Source organism: Syngnathus scovelli, chromosome 8 (assembly GCF_024217435.2).
Source record: "Syngnathus scovelli strain Florida chromosome 8, RoL_Ssco_1.2, whole genome shotgun sequence".
Classification (NCBI taxonomy): Eukaryota; Metazoa; Chordata; class Actinopteri; order Syngnathiformes; family Syngnathidae; genus Syngnathus; species Syngnathus scovelli.
This window is the reverse complement of record NC_090854.1, coordinates 13173419-13191105: the sequence shown is the minus strand read 5'-3', so window position 1 is coordinate 13191105 and position 17687 is coordinate 13173419. Positions and strand designations below refer to the sequence as shown.

The 17687-nt window shown below is 40.4% G+C and overlaps 4 protein-coding genes and 1 non-coding gene across 6 annotated transcripts; 2 read left to right on the top strand and 3 right to left on the bottom strand.

Annotated features, from left to right (window-relative positions):
• Window positions 1-683: 683 nt before the first annotated feature.
• si:dkey-219c10.4 (high affinity cGMP-specific 3',5'-cyclic phosphodiesterase 9A) lies at window positions 684-5692 on the bottom strand. 2 transcript variants are annotated; one of them, XM_049728265.2, is made up of 14 exons: window positions 5458-5692; window positions 4461-4622; window positions 4316-4367; window positions 4089-4191; window positions 3863-4005; window positions 3722-3781; window positions 3069-3246; window positions 2874-2996; window positions 2520-2612; window positions 2355-2422; window positions 2157-2259; window positions 1377-1481; window positions 1110-1256; window positions 684-1035 (listed from the first exon to the last, which is right to left on the bottom strand). In XM_049728265.2, the coding sequence occupies exons 1-14, from the start codon at window positions 5543-5545 to the stop codon at window positions 844-846; spliced, it is 1617 nt and encodes a 538-aa protein (XP_049584222.1). In that variant the 5' UTR covers window positions 5546-5692; the 3' UTR covers window positions 684-843. The 2 variants fall into 2 exon arrangements, with proteins under 2 accessions (XP_049584222.1, XP_049584223.1); XM_049728266.2 differs by having other exon boundaries at window positions 5486-5638.
• Window positions 5693-6637: 945 nt separating this feature from the next.
• mpc2b (mitochondrial pyruvate carrier 2b) lies at window positions 6638-10125 on the top strand. Its single transcript, XM_049728270.2, has 5 exons — window positions 6638-6993; window positions 7946-7986; window positions 8411-8495; window positions 8774-8885; window positions 9348-10125. The coding sequence occupies exons 1-5, from the start codon at window positions 6900-6902 to the stop codon at window positions 9388-9390; spliced, it is 375 nt and encodes a 124-aa protein (XP_049584227.1). The 5' UTR covers window positions 6638-6899; the 3' UTR covers window positions 9391-10125.
• Window positions 10126-10288: 163 nt separating this feature from the next.
• rpl24 (ribosomal protein L24) lies at window positions 10289-12557 on the bottom strand. The gene is made up of 6 exons (XM_049728269.1): window positions 12502-12557; window positions 12301-12376; window positions 11947-12057; window positions 11027-11163; window positions 10672-10735; window positions 10289-10422 (listed from the first exon to the last, which is right to left on the bottom strand). Exons 1-6 carry the CDS (start codon window positions 12504-12506, stop codon window positions 10342-10344), a joined length of 474 nt encoding a protein of 157 aa, XP_049584226.1. The 5' UTR covers window positions 12507-12557; the 3' UTR covers window positions 10289-10341.
• Window positions 11273-11454, bottom strand: LOC125974409 (small nucleolar RNA SNORA23). The gene has a single exon (XR_007483528.1). It is a non-coding gene; the product is annotated as a small nucleolar RNA SNORA23 (small nucleolar RNA).
• A 383-nt stretch (window positions 12558-12940) lies between the features above and the next one.
• Window positions 12941-17642, top strand: cep97 (centrosomal protein 97). Its single transcript, XM_049728257.1, has 11 exons — window positions 12941-13084; window positions 13545-13687; window positions 13772-13930; window positions 14045-14146; window positions 14276-14389; window positions 14465-14631; window positions 14974-15138; window positions 15236-15417; window positions 15703-16228; window positions 16334-16409; window positions 16806-17642. Exons 1-11 carry the CDS (start codon window positions 13051-13053, stop codon window positions 17208-17210), a joined length of 2073 nt encoding a protein of 690 aa, XP_049584214.1. The 5' UTR covers window positions 12941-13050; the 3' UTR covers window positions 17211-17642.
• Window positions 17643-17687: the final 45 nt, after the last annotated feature.

The following is a 17687-nucleotide window of genomic DNA, read 5'->3' as shown; positions in this document are numbered from 1 at the left end:
TTCAGTGAGTACAAAATCACCCTTGAGCCGAAAATAGATTGATCTTGGCGCAAAAGATGCATCTGTGGACACAATTTGATTACCCTCTCAGTGAGAACCAGAAGTGGTCTTGCCTGCCAGCTAACATATGATAACAGATTCAATATTTGGACTTCATGACTGATCAAATATTTGTACTCTTGTGGGTTGCTTTGTTCCCTCTGTACATATACGAGGACTGCACTCATTAAAACAAAAACAAACATCACATATTCACAGGGTTTTTTTCCCTAATTTTTTTCAATGTTTTGACTTTTTTTAATGGAGATGAGCGTTTTTGAAGAAAAGCATATTGGAGGTTTGTTTTAATTTTTTGAAATATTCCAGGGCTGTTAATTAAACAAGAATTTTCCCTCTTTGCAGGCTGGCCCGGTCCCTAACTTAAATCCCCGATTGGCCACTGTATAGTTTTTAATTGTAATATCAGTATTCACCACTAGATGGTGTTAGTCGACACGCTAGTTGGGTTCTCCTGGAGCCATGTGAGAGTAGCAATCATCAACAGTTGATGTAATAACATGAAGCAATAATTTCATTTACTATTCATGTCCATTTAACTCACTGGCACTAGCTTCTGGATTATTTGAAAACTTCTGTGTTTTCAGTGACACAAAAAGACCAACAGATGGAAATATATTACAAGAATGTTTGGAGTCTGTTTTATTTCTGTCAGCGTCATCTCATAAATTGGATTTTAGCAAAATCACTTTACTCGAGTCTTCTTTGCCACCTCCTGCATAAACAAACTTTTTTTTCAAAATGCCCTAAGTACATCTGAGTTTGTACATACAAGTTTCAATTTGGTCACTGCGTATCTGTTCTTGAAGCTTCAGGTCCAGATGTCCGCCGCTCATCTCTACTCGGCTGCTCCACTGGTATCTCTTTGCTCTTGAATCCATTTTCACATTGAGCTCGATTTTGTTTCTCTTTCTCCAGGGCTTTCTCCATCGCAGTGTAGTAGTCAAGGGCCTTCCGCACTGGATCAATGATGTGTTGCTGTAGATCCAAAAATGCCAGCAAAGTCGCAGATTCCTTAAGAGTTAGGGTTGCATGCAAAGTCATGTGATTACCTCCAGGCAGGGAAAGAGGTTGGCCAGCTCTATAAAGAGCGGCAAAAGCACAAATCTGATGAAGCCAGTTTGAGATGTGGGTTTGGTTATCTTATCCCGGTCCATGAAAGGGGTGACAGGAAGACCCTGTAACTTCTCGACATCACTCTGAGGACCACACAGAATTAATTCAATTTTGATTACGGTTAACAAGATCCATTGAAGTTGACTTTTTGAAATTGAAAAGTGTGTTGCTACAACATGATTGTGCTTAATCCATTGCGTCACCTGGTTGTAGAATTCCTGTAAAAGACAATCCAGCCAAGGCTCTGCCACTTCCATGGGTCGTGCTTCATTGGAGATGTCACTCACTTTGATCAGAATCATCATAAGCTGCGTAAGGATGAAAGATTCAATAGAGTTCTTGTGCATAAGTTCTTTTGCAGCCACCGTACGGTAGCGATATTGAGCATCTTATCTGCTGGACTATGATTTTTTTTTCGGACTGACGATGGACGGAAGGAGGGAGGGACGGAGCAGTGATGCAAGCGCTTTTAATTAGGACGAACAAAAGGGACAGATGATCGACAAACTGATGATGACACAAGGGTGGTCAGGTTGTGTACAAAAGGATGAAATTTGGTAAATTGCCCACCTTTGGAAAACAAATAATGCCTGAAAAATGTTTTTCTTGCTTAGTTTTTTTTTTATGTTCTTGGATTTATAATCTGTTCAATGACCTATTTCCCTGTTATGCAACTACAAATGCTATTATCACTTGAGCTTTCTGTTGCTCAGATTAATCTTTTGCTCATGTAATCTTGACATTCACTCATTTGAAATTTCACACACTTCCCACTTGAACTTTGAACCCAATGACAGAGGTTGGTTCCCAATCTGTCCTTTTAGAAGTGTTTACTCCTCATTAGCAGTCATGCTATCGTCTCAATTTATGACATCATCCACTCCTACTACTTTTTACTCAAAGCAATAATGTGTCTTTGTTACAATAAAAAGAATTGAAAAAAAGGTGCATATAAGTAATAAGAGTACAATTTAATTTCTTACCACATCTCTGTGATCCTTATTGTCAAAGTCAAACGGAGCCAGAATGGACTTGAACTTGTTGAGGATCTCATTGTGTCTTGTCATATCAGTGGCCAGAATGCATCTGCAATTTCAAAATATTGTGCTGTTGTGTAATCAACTCTGGGCATAGCAAATTAACGTATACAAAATTGTTAAAATTAAAAAGAAAAATCTCACTTAATAATGCCTTCTCTTATCCGCTTGTATTGGTCCAGAGGCAGATTTCTGAAAATGTTGCTCTCTGTCTAGACACAACAAATTCTTCATCTCACCACTCCCTTAATTTTACCTCCTGACAATTTCTTCCTTCGATGTTTTTTGGACAGAGTGTAAAAGTTGTACCTTCTCCAGGATATCAAAAGCGACTGCGCAGTGGTGGTTCTCCAAGGGAGAGATGTCATTGTAGCGAAGTGCAAGTTCTGTCCGAGCATTGATCTGGAATAATATGCACACATAGCCAAGGCTGGAAATAACATTTGTTTTCCTTAGAGGAACTACTTTGCAAACCAATCACTTGAGAAACACTAACAATTTTGAGTAGCATTATTTTTTTTCAGGTTGACTGAGTTTGATTAAATAAAAATACAACAATATAATAGTGAAGTTGATTGTTGGGCTGCAGCTGTTTGATATTTCAACATTCGAGAATTCTACTGGAAACGTACATTGGACTGATCTCTTCTATATTAAGATTACCTGGTATGCATTATTGTAGCCAGTGTGATCAAGATCATGGCAGATTGCAGACGTCAGCATGATCAGTAGGTCAATGCCGTCCATCTTACTTCTCAGGTCGGTCAACCAGATTAAACCATACATCTGTTGCAAGAGATGACAATATTTCTTTGACTTTTGATTCATAAGATCTCCGGTGCTGCATATTCCACCCACCATCTGGGTGACACAGAAGCAATGCTTGAAGTTGTGGAAAGGAATGTTGTTGTATCTGCGGTACACTTCAAACAGGAACTGTTGTAATACTTCAGGTTCAATATTGTAGGTCGCAATAAAATCCAAGTCTGTGTACATGACTTGTAGAAGGACCATTATCTCCGCATCCTCCCACTGCCTGCACTCACACCAAAAGAGAAAAAACATCTCAGATGAGTCAGTAAAGTCAATTTAATGTGCCCGTCCTGTAAACCACTTTGATAAAATAGGAAAAATAGCATGATAAACACAAGTTAATAAATTAATTCTATCATAAATCATTCAAACGGAACCACCCGGAGCAGAGATTTGTAAACATCTGTGTGTGACTGTTTGGTTTCGCGTGATATAATATAATATCCCAACTGTGTAAAAGCTCATCTCAATCCATACTGTGTATTTGTGAATGCAAAGCACATTGAAAACACTTCAAACATGATTTTGAATAAGCCACTTGTGAGCCTTTTGATATGTGAGCCCTCTGCAGGCGTATTGATATTGAGATGAGTATGCTAACCAGAAGAAAAGAATGGAAGACCACAATCTTTTCAGATACACACAGTGCATCCAAAAAATATTCACAGCGCTTCACTTGATCCAAATCCAAAACCTACCAGTTGTCAAATGTCGGAGTCTTTAAGTACTGCCGTACTTCCTCTGATACCTCCAGAGAGCTGTGAGGGTGACACCATAAGATAATAAGAAATGATTGATTGTATGAATACACAAAATAGATTGGCGTCACTTGCACATGCCTCATTTGAAGGAACTTTTCACGCACATGCTCACATTCCTCTTTGGTTTTATGTAACGTTCTCTTGTGGTAGAACGGAGAGGGCTTGTGTGCCCCCTCAGACAAGTCCTTGAATAACCCCAGCCAGCTGAGATGCTCCACACTCTAAAATGAAATTGGTTCAAGACACAAGTGAGCTAGACTCAGTTTGACGTATTTTTGAAGCCTCAAAGTAAATTTCCACGCACCTCTAGTTTCTCCCGGAATGAATCCACTTGTTTCTTCATCTCATAGATGACTGCAGGCGTAGTTCCTGCTTCATCGAGGATTTTCTTTTCCAGGCCTTTAAGTCTGAAGTAACATGTTACAATAACAACACATTTAACTCCTTTGTACAGTAACGCAAGAAGGGTGAGGAAATGTACATTTAGTTTTCGCTGTTTTTCTTTTTTCGAATGGGTTTGAGGTATTCCACCTTTTCTCCATGGATGAGAGATCATATCCCAGTGCACCAGCAAGTTCCACACCTTATTTGAAAAAAAAAAACAAGAAATAAAAGGTCATGTCAACTATTTTGCAAGCAGGTTAAAGATTGAGCCCTTGTGCCAAGGAAAATATACCTAATGGCTGACTGTTGTAGCCAGAAGCCACCACTTCCAGTTTGTAGCAGGCGTTGGGCTTATTTGGCTCCAGATTTGGTGAGATGTTGATGATGTTGCCTTTGGGATTGTAAAGCTTTAAGATGTCATGTGGACCGGCTTCAGCTGCAGCTCGGAACAGATCTGGAAGGGTCGCTTCAGTTTTTGCTGTGTTTTGAAAGATTCTGTGCTGTTCTATTGACGCAAGGCAACTGAACGTTTTTTTTGTTGTTGTTGTTGTTGAAGAAATTTCACCTTGAATCAATACCCCGTGCTCCTTGAGGCATTAGAAAACTGTGCACTTGAGATTTACAACGGAAAAGCCCTTTGAGTTGAAGTGGAAACTGCACCTCTTGAGTTCAGTTGCCTTGATTTAACTTTTGCAGATACCATGACCTCAGGGACAGAGAATCTACACGGACATTCAATGTTGCTTTTCTGAACAGAACGTTTCAAACACAAATACTGTAAAAAAAATAATAATAATATTTTCCACACTGCAAGTACCCAACAGATGTATGCACGTCGAGGCTTTAAGCTGACACCAAGCAGTTGCGTAATAAGTGACAAGTTGCTTTTAAAATGATTTGGTGTTTTATGAGTCATCCATGTTAGACCCTTTTGGCATTCCACAGCACTTCAGATAAAATGCATGAATCATGTTTGGCCAGAGAACATATAGACTCAAGAGCTGTCAGAGGCAGCTGTTTGCCGTTGGAAAGTCAGCAGACCTCGATTGCTCCCGTGTTATTCTTTCGATGACCAAATCATTGTGAGGTTTATGATGACATACAAACCTGTGCACATTAAGCCCCACTTTGCTTCCACACCAGAAGTTAAACATTGTGTTTATTTGACTACTCTTGCAAAACTCCGTTCAGGAACATTGAACACATTACACATTGAACATAGAAAATGTTTTATAAGCAATGATACTTTAACCCTTTGACAAGGTAGGCAGTAAATTATCTGCTCTTACCTTTGACATCTTGAGCAGGACAACTCACCGGGAACTCGGCTTGTTCTGGTCTCCCATTTACTGTAAAGTAAATAATTTTTGTTGCCATCTCATTTATTCAGAGGAGCTTACGTTGCAGTGTGTACTGTACTATAACAGGTCTGAATCAAGCATCCGTATATCTCATTATTCTACTTTGAACAAGCCTCCACCTCCCTTTAATATACTTCCCACTCTTCTGTGCCCCGCCTTCTGTTCTCCATTGGACGGTGTTTCCTAATGACACAAATCTAAAGTAATCAGACAATAACACACTGCTGTTTTACCCATGGTTGAAAAAAGAGCCTTCCAAACATTATTTGCTAAAAACATTATGATTACATTATTTCAACACACAAAAAAACTTCAAATGATATGGCTTATAATAATTTGTCACAATGTACATTCTATCAAACATTTTCTTCTTTTCTTAGCACCTTGGCAAAAAAGGAGACTACAGCCTGGACAGAAAAAAGCAAAAAATCACAAAAATCATCATTATTAAAAATTACTTCTTGCAAAATGTTATTGAGTTACTAATCAGTTTTTGTGTTTGATGTTTTGTTTAGTTAGTTAGTTAGTTAGTTAGTTAGTTAGTTAGTTAGTTAGTTAGTTAGTTAGTTAGTTAGTTAGTTAGTTAGTTAGTTAGTTAGTTAGTTAGTTAGTTTTTTGTTTATTTGTTTGTTTATCTGACATTGGAAAGGCATCTGCACAAACTAGTGATGGAAAAATGAAGCTTCATAAGATTTTTTTGACTCCTCATGATGGCAATCCTGGTTTAAGGAAGCAGTCAAAATGAAAAAATGTCCATTGCAGCAGCGTTTGTCCTTAAACCGAAAGCACCATAGGGTACTTCATGAAGCTTAATTTTCCCATCACTAGTGGCAACCACAGAGCACTCAACATTACTAGGGGAAAAGCAGGCCTCACTGAGTTTCTGCGGGCAATAGAGTAATGTTTAGTGTGATGTTTTTGCTGCCATCTGCTGTGAGGCGACACAACAGCATTTAAAACTGTGTAGCAATATTTAGAAGATGAATCCGATTGGACAGAAATTGAGGCATGACCCACATGTTCCACTCTACACCAATCACAAACAACCTTTGAACAGACAGACCAATCAGGACAGTGTGACTCTCTAGCCCCGCCCTATTGTCCAAGGTTGCTGCACAAGCGGAAAGTCACCTTTTCGGGGAGAAGCTAGTGACAGCTAGACTAGCATTGTTGCTAGTAGGCAAGAATTGGCATCCTTTACTTTCTTAATCTGAAAAGAAAAATATATTTTTTATTTATAACGTCGTATATTTTACAATACTGCGTAACTTTTAATACAAGCTACTTCATTATCGCTACCGTGTTGTTTAGCCGAGCTTCCAGCTCCAGCGGTTGTCATCTGCCTTCCACCCCGAGATACTACCATCATCATGGCTGCATTGAGAGTGTCCTACCACAGGATTCTGGACCGGATAGAGCATATGCTACCCGCCAAACTGAGACCCCTGTACAACCACCCTGCAGGTAAAGCGAGTTTACACCGCCCGCATTCCGATTAAAGCAATCTTTAAAAGAAGTCGCGATCATTTAAAAGCGTGTTTGCAGTAAACATGCACCGAGATTGAGGTCACTTTTTCGTGTTTGGTTTTGATAAACTGCTTAGAAAACCCCAACGAGACAGAGGTTTGTGAGCTTTGAGTTAGGGTCAGTTCAGATTTTAGGTTGATGCTTATTTAGGAGTATGAGGGAAGCTATTGTGTTCATCTCACCAACCCTTTAATCCAAAGACCACAATAACCAACAGCTGAGGTGGAGGCAGTCCAATTTATGCTTGAAAGGGTTTATAGTCTGGTTTTTGTTGCCCCCCTCCAAGGTTAATGGAAATGTGCAAGGACAACATTGTGACCAGGTATGACTGGGCGGAACCAAAACAAAAACGCCTCACTCTGATTTGCAGAAACGTGCCCTTTTTTTTTATAAAGCCCTCCGCACTGGTTCGGTGATAAGTGTAGTGAAAGCAGGCCACTGGCCTTTTATGGTCCTCTTTGCCTTTTTAAGTCTTATTAGCACAAAGACTATATATTTGTCAAAGGAAGCTTTTAACATCTTAACCAAATTGTGAGAGACCCCATGACCTACATGATAAGAAAAATTGTGTTCGCTGTATGCTTTCATACTTTTGTACTGTACTGGAAGCACACTGTAAATTAACCTATGGGGTAAGTTTTGAAGTTTTTACATTCTTGACAACCAAACCAGCAGGTTCTAGGATCCCTTATGGTTCCCTCATCTGTGCAGCAGAGCAGTAGTGTCAGTGTTCATTTCTGTATCGACGGTAGTTTTTCTGACCTGGCCACTTGGATTTCGGTTTCCCCTGTTTTCTCCTGAAAGAAACCCTTCAAATTTTGACATGCATAAAACAATGTCAAAAGAGGGCTTTCATGGGTTTTCACTTGTTCAAATGTTTTCATTCAAGGTCCAAAAACGGTGTTCTTCTGGGCTCCGATGTTCAAATGGGTAAGTAAATTTTTTTTAATCAATATTGTAATAGGTCGCATAGCTGGCATGGTATTGATTTCCAGTCAGTGTTAAGAATAGCGATACATTGTTTCCTCGCTACATTGTGGGTTGATCAAACCACCACCACCACCCCTGACTCTGTCACGTTGTTTATTAAATTCCGGGACAACATAAAAACACAAGACAGCACACTTACGCAGGAGCTGCTGTCTGCCACAGCTCACACCCAGGCGCTCATCAATGTCATTGTTGCCAGCACATTAGCGTTAGCAGTTTAGCCACTAATAATTAGCAATGCTGCCACCGGATCAAAGCAGCAATGAATTGATCAGCAATCAATCATGTCATCTTTTACAATATTATGTTCTATGTGGTTTACAATTTTTTTTTTTTATGTATAAAAGCGGTAACTTAATTTCAGGGCCTGGTTGCAGCTGGTTTGGCTGACATGACACGGCCAGCAGAAAAGCTGAGTACCTCCCAGTCTGCAGTACTGACAGCAACAGGTAAGAGTTAATAGCATTTATTTTTTCTGACTCTCTTTTACGACTTAAATTTAATAGAAAGTACATTGCCCTTCTAGGTCAAAGGTATGCAAGGTTTGTCGAATGCTTTTTTTTTTCCGGCATCATATTTCCTCAAACAAACGTTATCTTATGACGTTTTGGACAAATTTTTTTTTCCGGCATCATATTTCCTCAAACAAACGTTATCTTATGACGTTTTGGACAAAACAGACTATGTTCTCACTGATGTGTGCATAACCTCGACTCTTGCTGCCCAGGCCTGATCTGGTCCAGATATTCACTGGTCATCATCCCAAAGAACTGGAACCTGTTTGCTGTCAACTTCTTCTTGGGTAGTGCTGGAGCCTCCCAGCTCTACAGGATTTGGAGGTGACCATGAAACTTTTTTTTTTTAGATGCTGTGTGTGATGTCTGTCATAGAGTGGTGAACATTATTACAATTTCAGGCTGTTCAGCTATAATACTGAAAATGTTTTTCAAAAATTAGACTTCTAGTTGTCCATCCTTGTTTTAAGCCATCATTCGCCCTCACACAAAAATGATTTAACCATTTAAATTTATTGAAATGTTTTAATCACATTGTAAATGTGTATGAATTCCCCCCCAAATTTTGAAAGCATAACATATATAGAATTACATATAATGGGATTGGAATCAAATTTGTCATTGCACGTCATTGAGACTAGAGCAACAAAACTTCATATATATATATTTCTTAATACTCCTCACATACACTGTAATCACGTTGAAACGTATTTAACCGCATTCCTCATTAAACTGCACTGTTACCATTTATATTCTTCATTGGGCAACTGTTGTGTCCCTCAACAGATACCACCAGGATCAGAAGGCTCAGGAGGTGGCAGAGTCCTGACCGTCAACAATTAAGTGAAAGGACAACACCGGTTGAGCTGCCCCACAAATCCCTCATCATTTGTACGTCATCACGTCGCCGTTTCCACCTAACATCCATGCCTGCAACATGATCCGATCGTATTTCGTATCGAGCTCCCTGCTGGAAATCCAAAAGTCTCAAGTTTCCTCAGGGTGTGTATATTTTAACATTAAAAAAAGATGGTCACCTACGCACAAGTAATTACTTGTTTAACAAGTTGTTTGATTGTACATTTAGTTTTTATCATTATAGGGTGTAGCAATCATTACCTCATGCAATCATTTCCCAAAAATGTATGGTTTTGAAGAATGTGTCCATTCATTGAAGGGCATCATCACATTGCTCATATTTATAATGCAGTTGTTCAATTGTGATTCATTCTAATGCTTTAAATTTGTGAGAACATAATCAATTCATTGCTTCACTTATCGTAATGTTAATAGCATAACACCATTTCTATTAAACCTGTGGAGCTTGTAATGCTTCACAAGGGTCACTCGCTAACACTGGTTAGCAAATGATGTTTGCTATTAGGAAGTCTGTAAGTATATAAATTAATTTATAACCCCTGCCGACTTAGTCACCTCACTGTAATGGCAATAATCAAACTGACTTTGTCACGTGATCTACCCATTGATGGAGCAAATGGCACTTTGAGGCACTGTGGAATTGTGATGCCTGTTCTGAATGGCTAATAAACCCTGTTCAACAGAGGCCGCTGATTTGTTGAGTCATATTTCAAAGCGTAAATCACAGAAATTTGAAATTTCTACTCAGTTCTGCTTTGTTGTAAAGCCAAACCATATACAGACTCGAAAAACTGCTACACATCTCAGAATATATACGATATAACACATTTCAAGGAAACCTATTCAGATGATGGTTACCCACAAAACGTTTATTCACAACCAAAAACCAAGGAGCCAGAACTTAGCGTTTTCCACCAACACGGGGCGCGTTCACCTTCATGGGCTTGGCGATCTTCGGCTTCTGTGCAGCCTTGCTGGTTGCCTTCAGGACAGAGGTATAGAAATACTTTTTTCAACTTGAGAATTCAGGGATATACAAAGACAGAAAAAGCGAACAAAACATATTTACACGTTTATAAATTTTGTTGAATTAACTGAACTACAATGATCACACAATAGCTTTTATAAGATTCACATGAAACAAGCTATCCCCAAGAGTTTCTCAACAATAGGCTAATATTTACATCCATCATCTGCATTACAAATCTGCATTCATATGAACAACTCTCACCTTAGTACTGGGGGCAGCGGGCTTCTTTGCTGCCTGCTTTGCCTTCTTAGCCTCCTTGGCAGCCCTGATTAAGAAGGAAAAGGAAAAAAAAAACATTTACAGCCATCTGAATTACAGTTAACCCTGGCTATTTGTGAATTCACTTATTTGCACATTTTAGAGCTAATTTTGTAGCACCCTTTTCAGGTTGAATATACTTTTGATTGGTAATTATTTATAAATTCATATCTTCAGTTATGTTTATTTATATTTTAACATTTTCGGTTTCAAGAAGGACGTACATCAACGGATAACAGAACGGTGTGAATTTTACTGTACATTCAGTATCTGTGCAACTGCTTGAGTGTGTTCTTACCTGATGGCCTGCTCTCTCTGGGCCTTGCGGACCTCGGGCTTCTGGTTCCTTTTGGCCATGATCTCAGCCAGGGAGGCACCAGTGATGGCCCTCTGGAACTTAACGGCACGGCGGGTACGCTTCTTGCTCACCTCTTCCTGTTAGGGCACAAAACGTTAAGCTACAATCCTAGGGCAGTTTGTACTATGTACAAAAAAAAAAAAAAAAATCTCAATTTAGAAAATGCAAACAATTTGTATCAATAAGGCATGTCGGAGAGTTTGGAGGCCGACCATTGGTAATGAGTCACTCATGACAACAAAGGCCAGTACTATGATCTCCGTGTATTCTATGGCTGCAGGGTGTGGAGTGAGCGCTGATGCACAGCCTGCAAAACACAGCCCGGCAACAGCACATGACATGGAGGGAAACCATACACTCCGTCCCCCCAGAGCCAAATAATTGACAGCCTACTGTAGACATACAGTGAACCTTTTCTGATTTGCATTTCTTTCCCCCTGCAGAAGCATAACCATTGCAGAAAAATGTAAATAAATTTAATTGAGAGCTTGAATTGTTTTCTACAACCGACATCTTTTACTGTTTCGACTCTTTTTGTTCTCTCAGTGACTTCACTTCTTCACTTCTTAGTGACTTCACTAACGCACAAGATCATATTTAACAATGTTGATCTAAAAACAAACACGTCTTTCCAAATAAATAGTTTTATTCGTTAGTAGCTATGAACATTTTAGAAAATCAATACATCCACTTGGAGTCATTAGATCTTAACAAACCGGAAAGCAACAGAAAAAAACCCTGGTCTGTTAATTTGTAGCACCTCACAGAAAGCACCGTGCCCATGACAACTCCACCGCTTGGTAGAATTAAGTTTGACAAGTTTGTAGACAGATTTTATGAGGTATTCTCTTATTACTTACAGATTGTCCCTTCTTGTGCTTGCGTCTGTACAGCACTGTCCAGTTGATCTGTCGGGGATTCCTCTTGGCCAAAAATGCAGACTCGCATTTGGCGTTCAAGAATTGGAACACCTGTAATAAAAATATTGCATTTGACGATCAAGCTGGAGGACCTGACGCAATAGGCAGGGATAGCGTCCATAGCATTTAGCATGAGCCGGGTAGGCCTATTGCAGGTGGTCGTTTATTTCTAAAGCTACTTCCACGTTAATAGCATACCAAACATGTTTGGCAGTTAGTTTGGTGAGTCCTAGGTTGAACTGTGAATACTAAAAATTACCCAAACTAGAAGGGGGTAACAACGAGGACGTTTACCTTCCCGTCTGTCCTGGCGTATCGGCGGCCATGGCCGGGGTATATTTTATACCCGCTGAAACTGCACAACTCAACCCTGAAAACCACAAAGTTAGGGCGTCAATGAAAGAAATTGGTTTGTGTAATCGTTTAAATGTCATGATTGATTAATATAGGCTTTTAAATGACGAGATGGTGTGTGATTCTATTCGGTGAACTCACTTCATTACGGCTACGAGAGGGCTCAAAACCGGAAAGAAAGACGCCGGAAACGGAAGCTGAATAAAGAGACGAAAAGTTTCCAAAGTAATTATTAGATTGTTTTTAACTCAGTTGACGATTTGTAACATGGGTGACTAAAATATATTTATCGTTTGATTGTAATTACTGGTAAAAAAAAAAAAAGCATGATCAGGTCGACGTTTGGCGAGTACCATGAGGTTTTGGGTGATAGTGATATCACGACAAACTTGTGACTATTATCAATACTAGAGGTTTTGACAAGTTAACTCAATTAACACATTTATCGCCGTTGCAACATTTCGTGGCGTCGTACCGTTTAGCGCGCTCACCACAAACAACGAGATGGAAATGTAGTCTTTTAAGATCAACTGGACCCGCTATAATACATAGGAGCGCAGTAATTGTGAACTGCGTTTCCCAGAATGCTTATCGGCCACGCTCAACTTCCTGCTAGCGACGGACGCGTCTTGTAACCCTGACTTAGCTAACATTAACCGGTAATTTTGTCCGGGAGTGTGTGGCGACATAATGGGGGTGTCAGATTTACAATTTAATACAAACGGTAAGTATGACACTCTTTTTATATAAGGTTTTTTTTTTGTTGCATCGAAAAAATCTCCATGGATTTTGAATTCCACAGTTGGCTGACGTGTGTTTGTCGTTGTGTGAGTCGCGTAATACTTGTTATTTGTTGTTGTAATGCCAAATAACAATGTTTTTTCTCAGCCTGTTTTAAATCATATTGTATTAAATTGCACATGGAGATTTAATAAGATTTTTGTAGACATGTTTAGACCAATCTCAAGCTGGAATCTTGTAAGCACTTTAACGTAAACAATTCTTTGCAATGAATCTACTTTAGTCGACAGCTAGCAAATAACTAACGACTATAACCTGCCGTTTACTAAACCCCAGTTAAGGATGAGGATATCATATGGTCAATAACTTCATGACATTCACATGGTGTTTAAGCATTGTTCATTGTTTTATTTAATCCTTTTTTTTTTTTTTTTGCTCAAAAGGACCTGTGGTGGATCTTTCAGCTCAGGGTATGCGGAAGCTCGATCCCAGTTTCATCTGCTCTGAGGACACTCACACACTCATCCTGGACCAAAATCAAATCATGAAACTTGACCACTTGGAAAGGAACCCAGGCCTTCAGCAGGTGCGTAACTTGTCCCACTCTTGAACTAAATGCTGTGCTACATTGTTCATATTACATGTGTTTTCTTGCTCCTTTCATATTTAGCTGTCTGTAGCCAACAATCGCCTTGTCAGGATGATGGGTGTGTCTCAGCTCAAGGAGTTGCAAGTCCTCAATCTTCCCAACAACAGTATCGGCTACATCGAGGGACTGCGGGATCTACCCAACCTCAAGTGGCTCAACCTGTCAGGAAACGCAATTAAGGTTAAGCTTTTGTGACTTTTCTTACTGTTGTGATTGTGGGGAAAAAATACTAATGGATAAAAACATTACTTTTCCTCTCAGATACATATTTTAAGTGTGATTGTTTTCCCACAGGTTATTGAGCAGCTGAACAACTGTGTTTCTCTGCAACACTTGGATCTTTCAGATAATAGCATATTTAACATCGGGGATCTGAGCAAACTTGTGGCACTAAAGGTATGTATGGATATACAAGGTGGTTTAATAACATGTCTGTACTAGTTTTTTTTTTGTCAAAATATATTCAAGTATAAACAAAAATTGCCTCAACTAGTTGCATGAAAGTCCTAAAAAGAAATTTTGCAGACACTTCTTCTGCATGGAAACAGCCTGACAACACTCCGCACTGTGCCTGCCAATCTCCCTGCCCATGTGTCAATCCTGTCGTTAGCATCTAATGAGATAACGGATCTCAATGAAGTAAGCCTTCCTCTTTCATTAGAAGTATGCAGAGATTTTACGTGGACTTTTACAGATACTCACATTTGTCCAAAGGTGGCACACCTGGCCTCCCTCCACAAACTGGAGCAGTTGTCCATTATGAACAACCCCTGTGTGATGCCAACCCCGTCGCTGCCGCACTACGACTACCGGCCCTATGTGATGAATTGGTGTCTGGGCCTGAAAGTTTTGGATGGCTTTGTGGTGTCTCAAAAAGAAGGGTCAGTACATTTTTGCCCTTTGGCTGTGTACAGAATTAAACAATGACATAATTCAAACTCATGTTAAATAGGAGCTGCCACTCACCATTTTAAGTGCCTTTGGTTTTCAGCTGTTTGAGTTGGCTTTACTATTTTTTCTTGCTTTCTAGCAGAAGCTTGAAAGTTTTGAGCTGTCACTGACTGTTGTTTGAAACAGTTTTTATAAGTCCGCTGTACTTAAAGTGATTTTGCACAAATAATAAGACCTTTACTGCTCATAGAGACCTGGTACTCTACAGCTGTGAACATCCTTGGTTACTATCGAAAAAAAAAAAATTCAGTGTGTTTTGTAACCAATTCCAGACTGAAAGCGGAGTGGCTGTACAGTCAGGGAAAAGGTCGTTTCTTTCGACCGGGACAGCATGTTGAACTGGTTCAGTACCTGTCCACCGTTTGCCTCCGGACCACTTCGTCGCCTTTGTTGATGACGGAAGATGCCAAATTGGAGAAGATCTTAAACAAGCAGAGGTAGAAACTCAAGCTAGTGCTGTGCTGTGTTACTTGTGAAAAATTGAGTAGTCTGGATCAAAAATCATAAATTTGACTCACGGGTTCCTTTCCTGAGGTTTCACCAAATGCAGTTGTTAGAAGAAACCCGCGGGGAATGTCCAAGCCCTCCTCGGCCCACTCAACTAGCTGTGGAAGCAACAGACATTTTGCATACATCGCCACAAGGGGACACTGTACAGGCGCAGAAAATAACACCACCACCACTGCAAGCTGCTATTCTATCAGACCCAGAAAGAGGCAAGAAGAGGCTTTTTTGTCTTTTATATGAGCATATATTAATATATTGAACTCAGGTGTCCCTCCTGATCTCGGGTGTTTATTTACTCAACTGCAGAGAGTACCAGGTTTTATTTTTTTCCTAACCTCAGGAATTCTTGAGTAAGTGGGGATAAACCACCCATATTGCTAATAATAAAACAAATTATTTTTTAAATATTGAAAACAGATCTGCAAACAGGCTAACCACAAGGCCCCTTCAAATAAAATTATAAATGCCTATAACATTTTTTGCACTTTCCACAGGGCGAGCAGTGCAGTTTAATACATGGATGAGCTACGACTCGACCAACACGTCGCTTCCATGTTTAAGCAGCCCACAGCTGGGAAAGGAGAACCTCCATTTGGAAGACGTGCAGACCGATGAGGACAAGCTCAACGAAAGCATGCTATCTTCCGAGTCCACCTTCATGCCCTTCGTACCCCACCTCGACCCACGGCCGCCGCACTCGGACAGTGAAGACGAGACGGAGACATTTGAAGCTGACTCGCTGGCCCCCATGCGCCCGACGTCCCCTCGCTGCATCCCCCCGCCAGAGCAGCACAATGAGGAAGACAGTGTTGCGCCACATTTGGAAGCCCCCGAAGAAGAAACATTTTTACATTTGTCCAACAAGTCAGAGGGCGCAACAAGAGCAGCTGTTAAGATCCAGTCTTGGTGGAGGGGTTGGTACACTCGGTGTTGTCACCCCAAAGCCAGAGAGGTGCGCAGTGAGATCCGTCTGCGCAGGATGCAAGATCACATCATCTCCTTATCATCAAAATTTGACAGGTACATTCGATATATCCTCTTTATTGGACTTATATAGCTATATAGTGTGGGTATCATTTTTTATTTACTGACGGTTGGAAGACTTCCACTGAAATACATTTGCAGGGTGCAGAAGCAGTGTGAAGAGGAGAGATTACAAAGGATGGTTCAAGAGGAAGCGGTCAGGTTTCTATGGAAGCAGGTAAGCTGATTAACATAGAAAAATATGTCTTTGCGTTGTGAGTTATGTTTGTGAGTCTTGTGCTAAGAAACATCCCACCTGTCTGTCACAAGTGACAAGCGTATAACAGCTAGTCAATACCACACAAAACAATCAGATTTCAGGAATGTCACAAAATACTTTTTCACACCACTGCACACCTTCCGTTAGCACTCCTTCTTGTCAAACAGAACAGAAAGATGAGCAGAAGTCCAATTTATGGTGAATATCGATTTCAATCAAGAGTCGAGACACCAAAACCGGACAGCGCCCCAATATTTTTGACACATTGCTCCATGACCAAAAATTCCCCCCCAAAAATCACTAGGTTGCCTTCAAAGCTGCATGACTGACACAGTTCTTTTTCTTTCTACCCAGGTCCAGTCCATGCAGCAGTGGAAGCAGTCTGTTGAGGAGCAGCTGGCCTGCCTCACTCACGTCTCCACTCCTCCCGGACCATGTCTGCCGGCTCTTCCTGCAGCTAGCTGCACTGCAAACCAAGTGGCCTCGGAGGTCTCCTTGCCGGACTCTGGGTTCCAAATGACAATGAGTGACGAGCAGGCCACACTGGAGGACAGCCTGCTGAGCAGCGGGACTGCAGAGTCTGTGATGACTGTGCGAGCGCCCGACGGAGGTGTGGACAGCACGGACTGCACCCTCCTGGAGCAGTACGCCACCTCGTTGCAGCAGAGGGAAGAGGAAGAGGAGGAAGCAGAGGAGGCGGTAACACCGCGACCATCCTCATCGTTGCAAATCGAAGATGACCAGACAGATGTCCACTGAAAGAAACGGCATCATAAAAATGTTATATTTGCCCACGGAGGCATGACTGAAAACTGCATTCATATTTATTGTCTGTCACCCAAGAGAGTGAACGTTTGTTAGCTGAACACATTTTGCCGACAGCATATATTGTCTAGGGATATTTAGCTTGCTAAAGCTAGCTTTAGCTTCTATGACTATGAACACCAATAAATGGATCATATGCCTTTGTTCAAGAACACCAAGTTGTTTAGAAATGGTCAAATCAAGTTTGTTCATAAAAGTTCAACCTGAAATTTTAGCCAAAAGCCCAATATCCCAAACTTGTGAGTATTGTAGTGCATTTACTGTTGCATTGTTTCTTCTGCCTCTTTTAGTAATGGAATATCAACCTGGTCTCCTTGCTAATACACATACAAAAAATTACACTGCAATAAAAAGCAAATGACTGTACATATGTTCACTGGATGTGTCATTTCAAGGCAATACAGTCACATA

What these genes read in the sequence shown, in the direction of transcription:
- si:dkey-219c10.4 (XM_049728265.2), bottom strand. Translation starts at nt 5,545, where the DNA reads ATGGCAACAAAAATTATTTACTTTACAGTAAATGGGAGACCAGAACAA. An exon ending in CTACAACAGTCAGCCATTAG is followed by an intron (nt 4,368 to 4,460) that starts GTATATTTTCCT and finishes TTTTCAAATAAG; the next exon opens with GTGTGGAACTTGCTGGTGCA. An exon ending in GAAAAGTTCCTTCAAATGAG is followed by an intron (nt 3,782 to 3,862) that starts GCATGTGCAAGT and finishes TCACCCTCACAG; the next exon opens with CTCTCTGGAGGTATCAGAGG.
- mpc2b (XM_049728270.2), top strand. Translation starts at nt 6,900, where the DNA reads ATGGCTGCATTGAGAGTGTCCTACCACAGGATTCTGGACCGGATAGAG. An exon ending in GGGCTCCGATGTTCAAATGG is followed by an intron (nt 7,987 to 8,410) that starts GTAAGTAAATTT and finishes ACTTAATTTCAG; the next exon opens with GGCCTGGTTGCAGCTGGTTT. An exon ending in TGCAGTACTGACAGCAACAG is followed by an intron (nt 8,496 to 8,773) that starts GTAAGAGTTAAT and finishes CTTGCTGCCCAG; the next exon opens with GCCTGATCTGGTCCAGATAT.
- rpl24 (XM_049728269.1), bottom strand. An exon ending in ACGCCAGGACAGACGGGAAG is followed by an intron (nt 12,058 to 12,300) that starts GTAAACGTCCTC and finishes TTTTTATTACAG; the next exon opens with GTGTTCCAATTCTTGAACGC. An exon ending in AGCACAAGAAGGGACAATCT is followed by an intron (nt 11,164 to 11,946) that starts GTAAGTAATAAG and finishes GTGCCCTAACAG; the next exon opens with GAAGAGGTGAGCAAGAAGCG.
- cep97 (XM_049728257.1), top strand. Translation starts at nt 13,051, where the DNA reads ATGGGGGTGTCAGATTTACAATTTAATACAAACG. An exon ending in TGTCAGGAAACGCAATTAAG is followed by an intron (nt 13,931 to 14,044) that starts GTTAAGCTTTTG and finishes GTTTTCCCACAG; the next exon opens with GTTATTGAGCAGCTGAACAA. An exon ending in TCAGGTTTCTATGGAAGCAG is followed by an intron (nt 16,410 to 16,805) that starts GTAAGCTGATTA and finishes CTTTCTACCCAG; the next exon opens with GTCCAGTCCATGCAGCAGTG.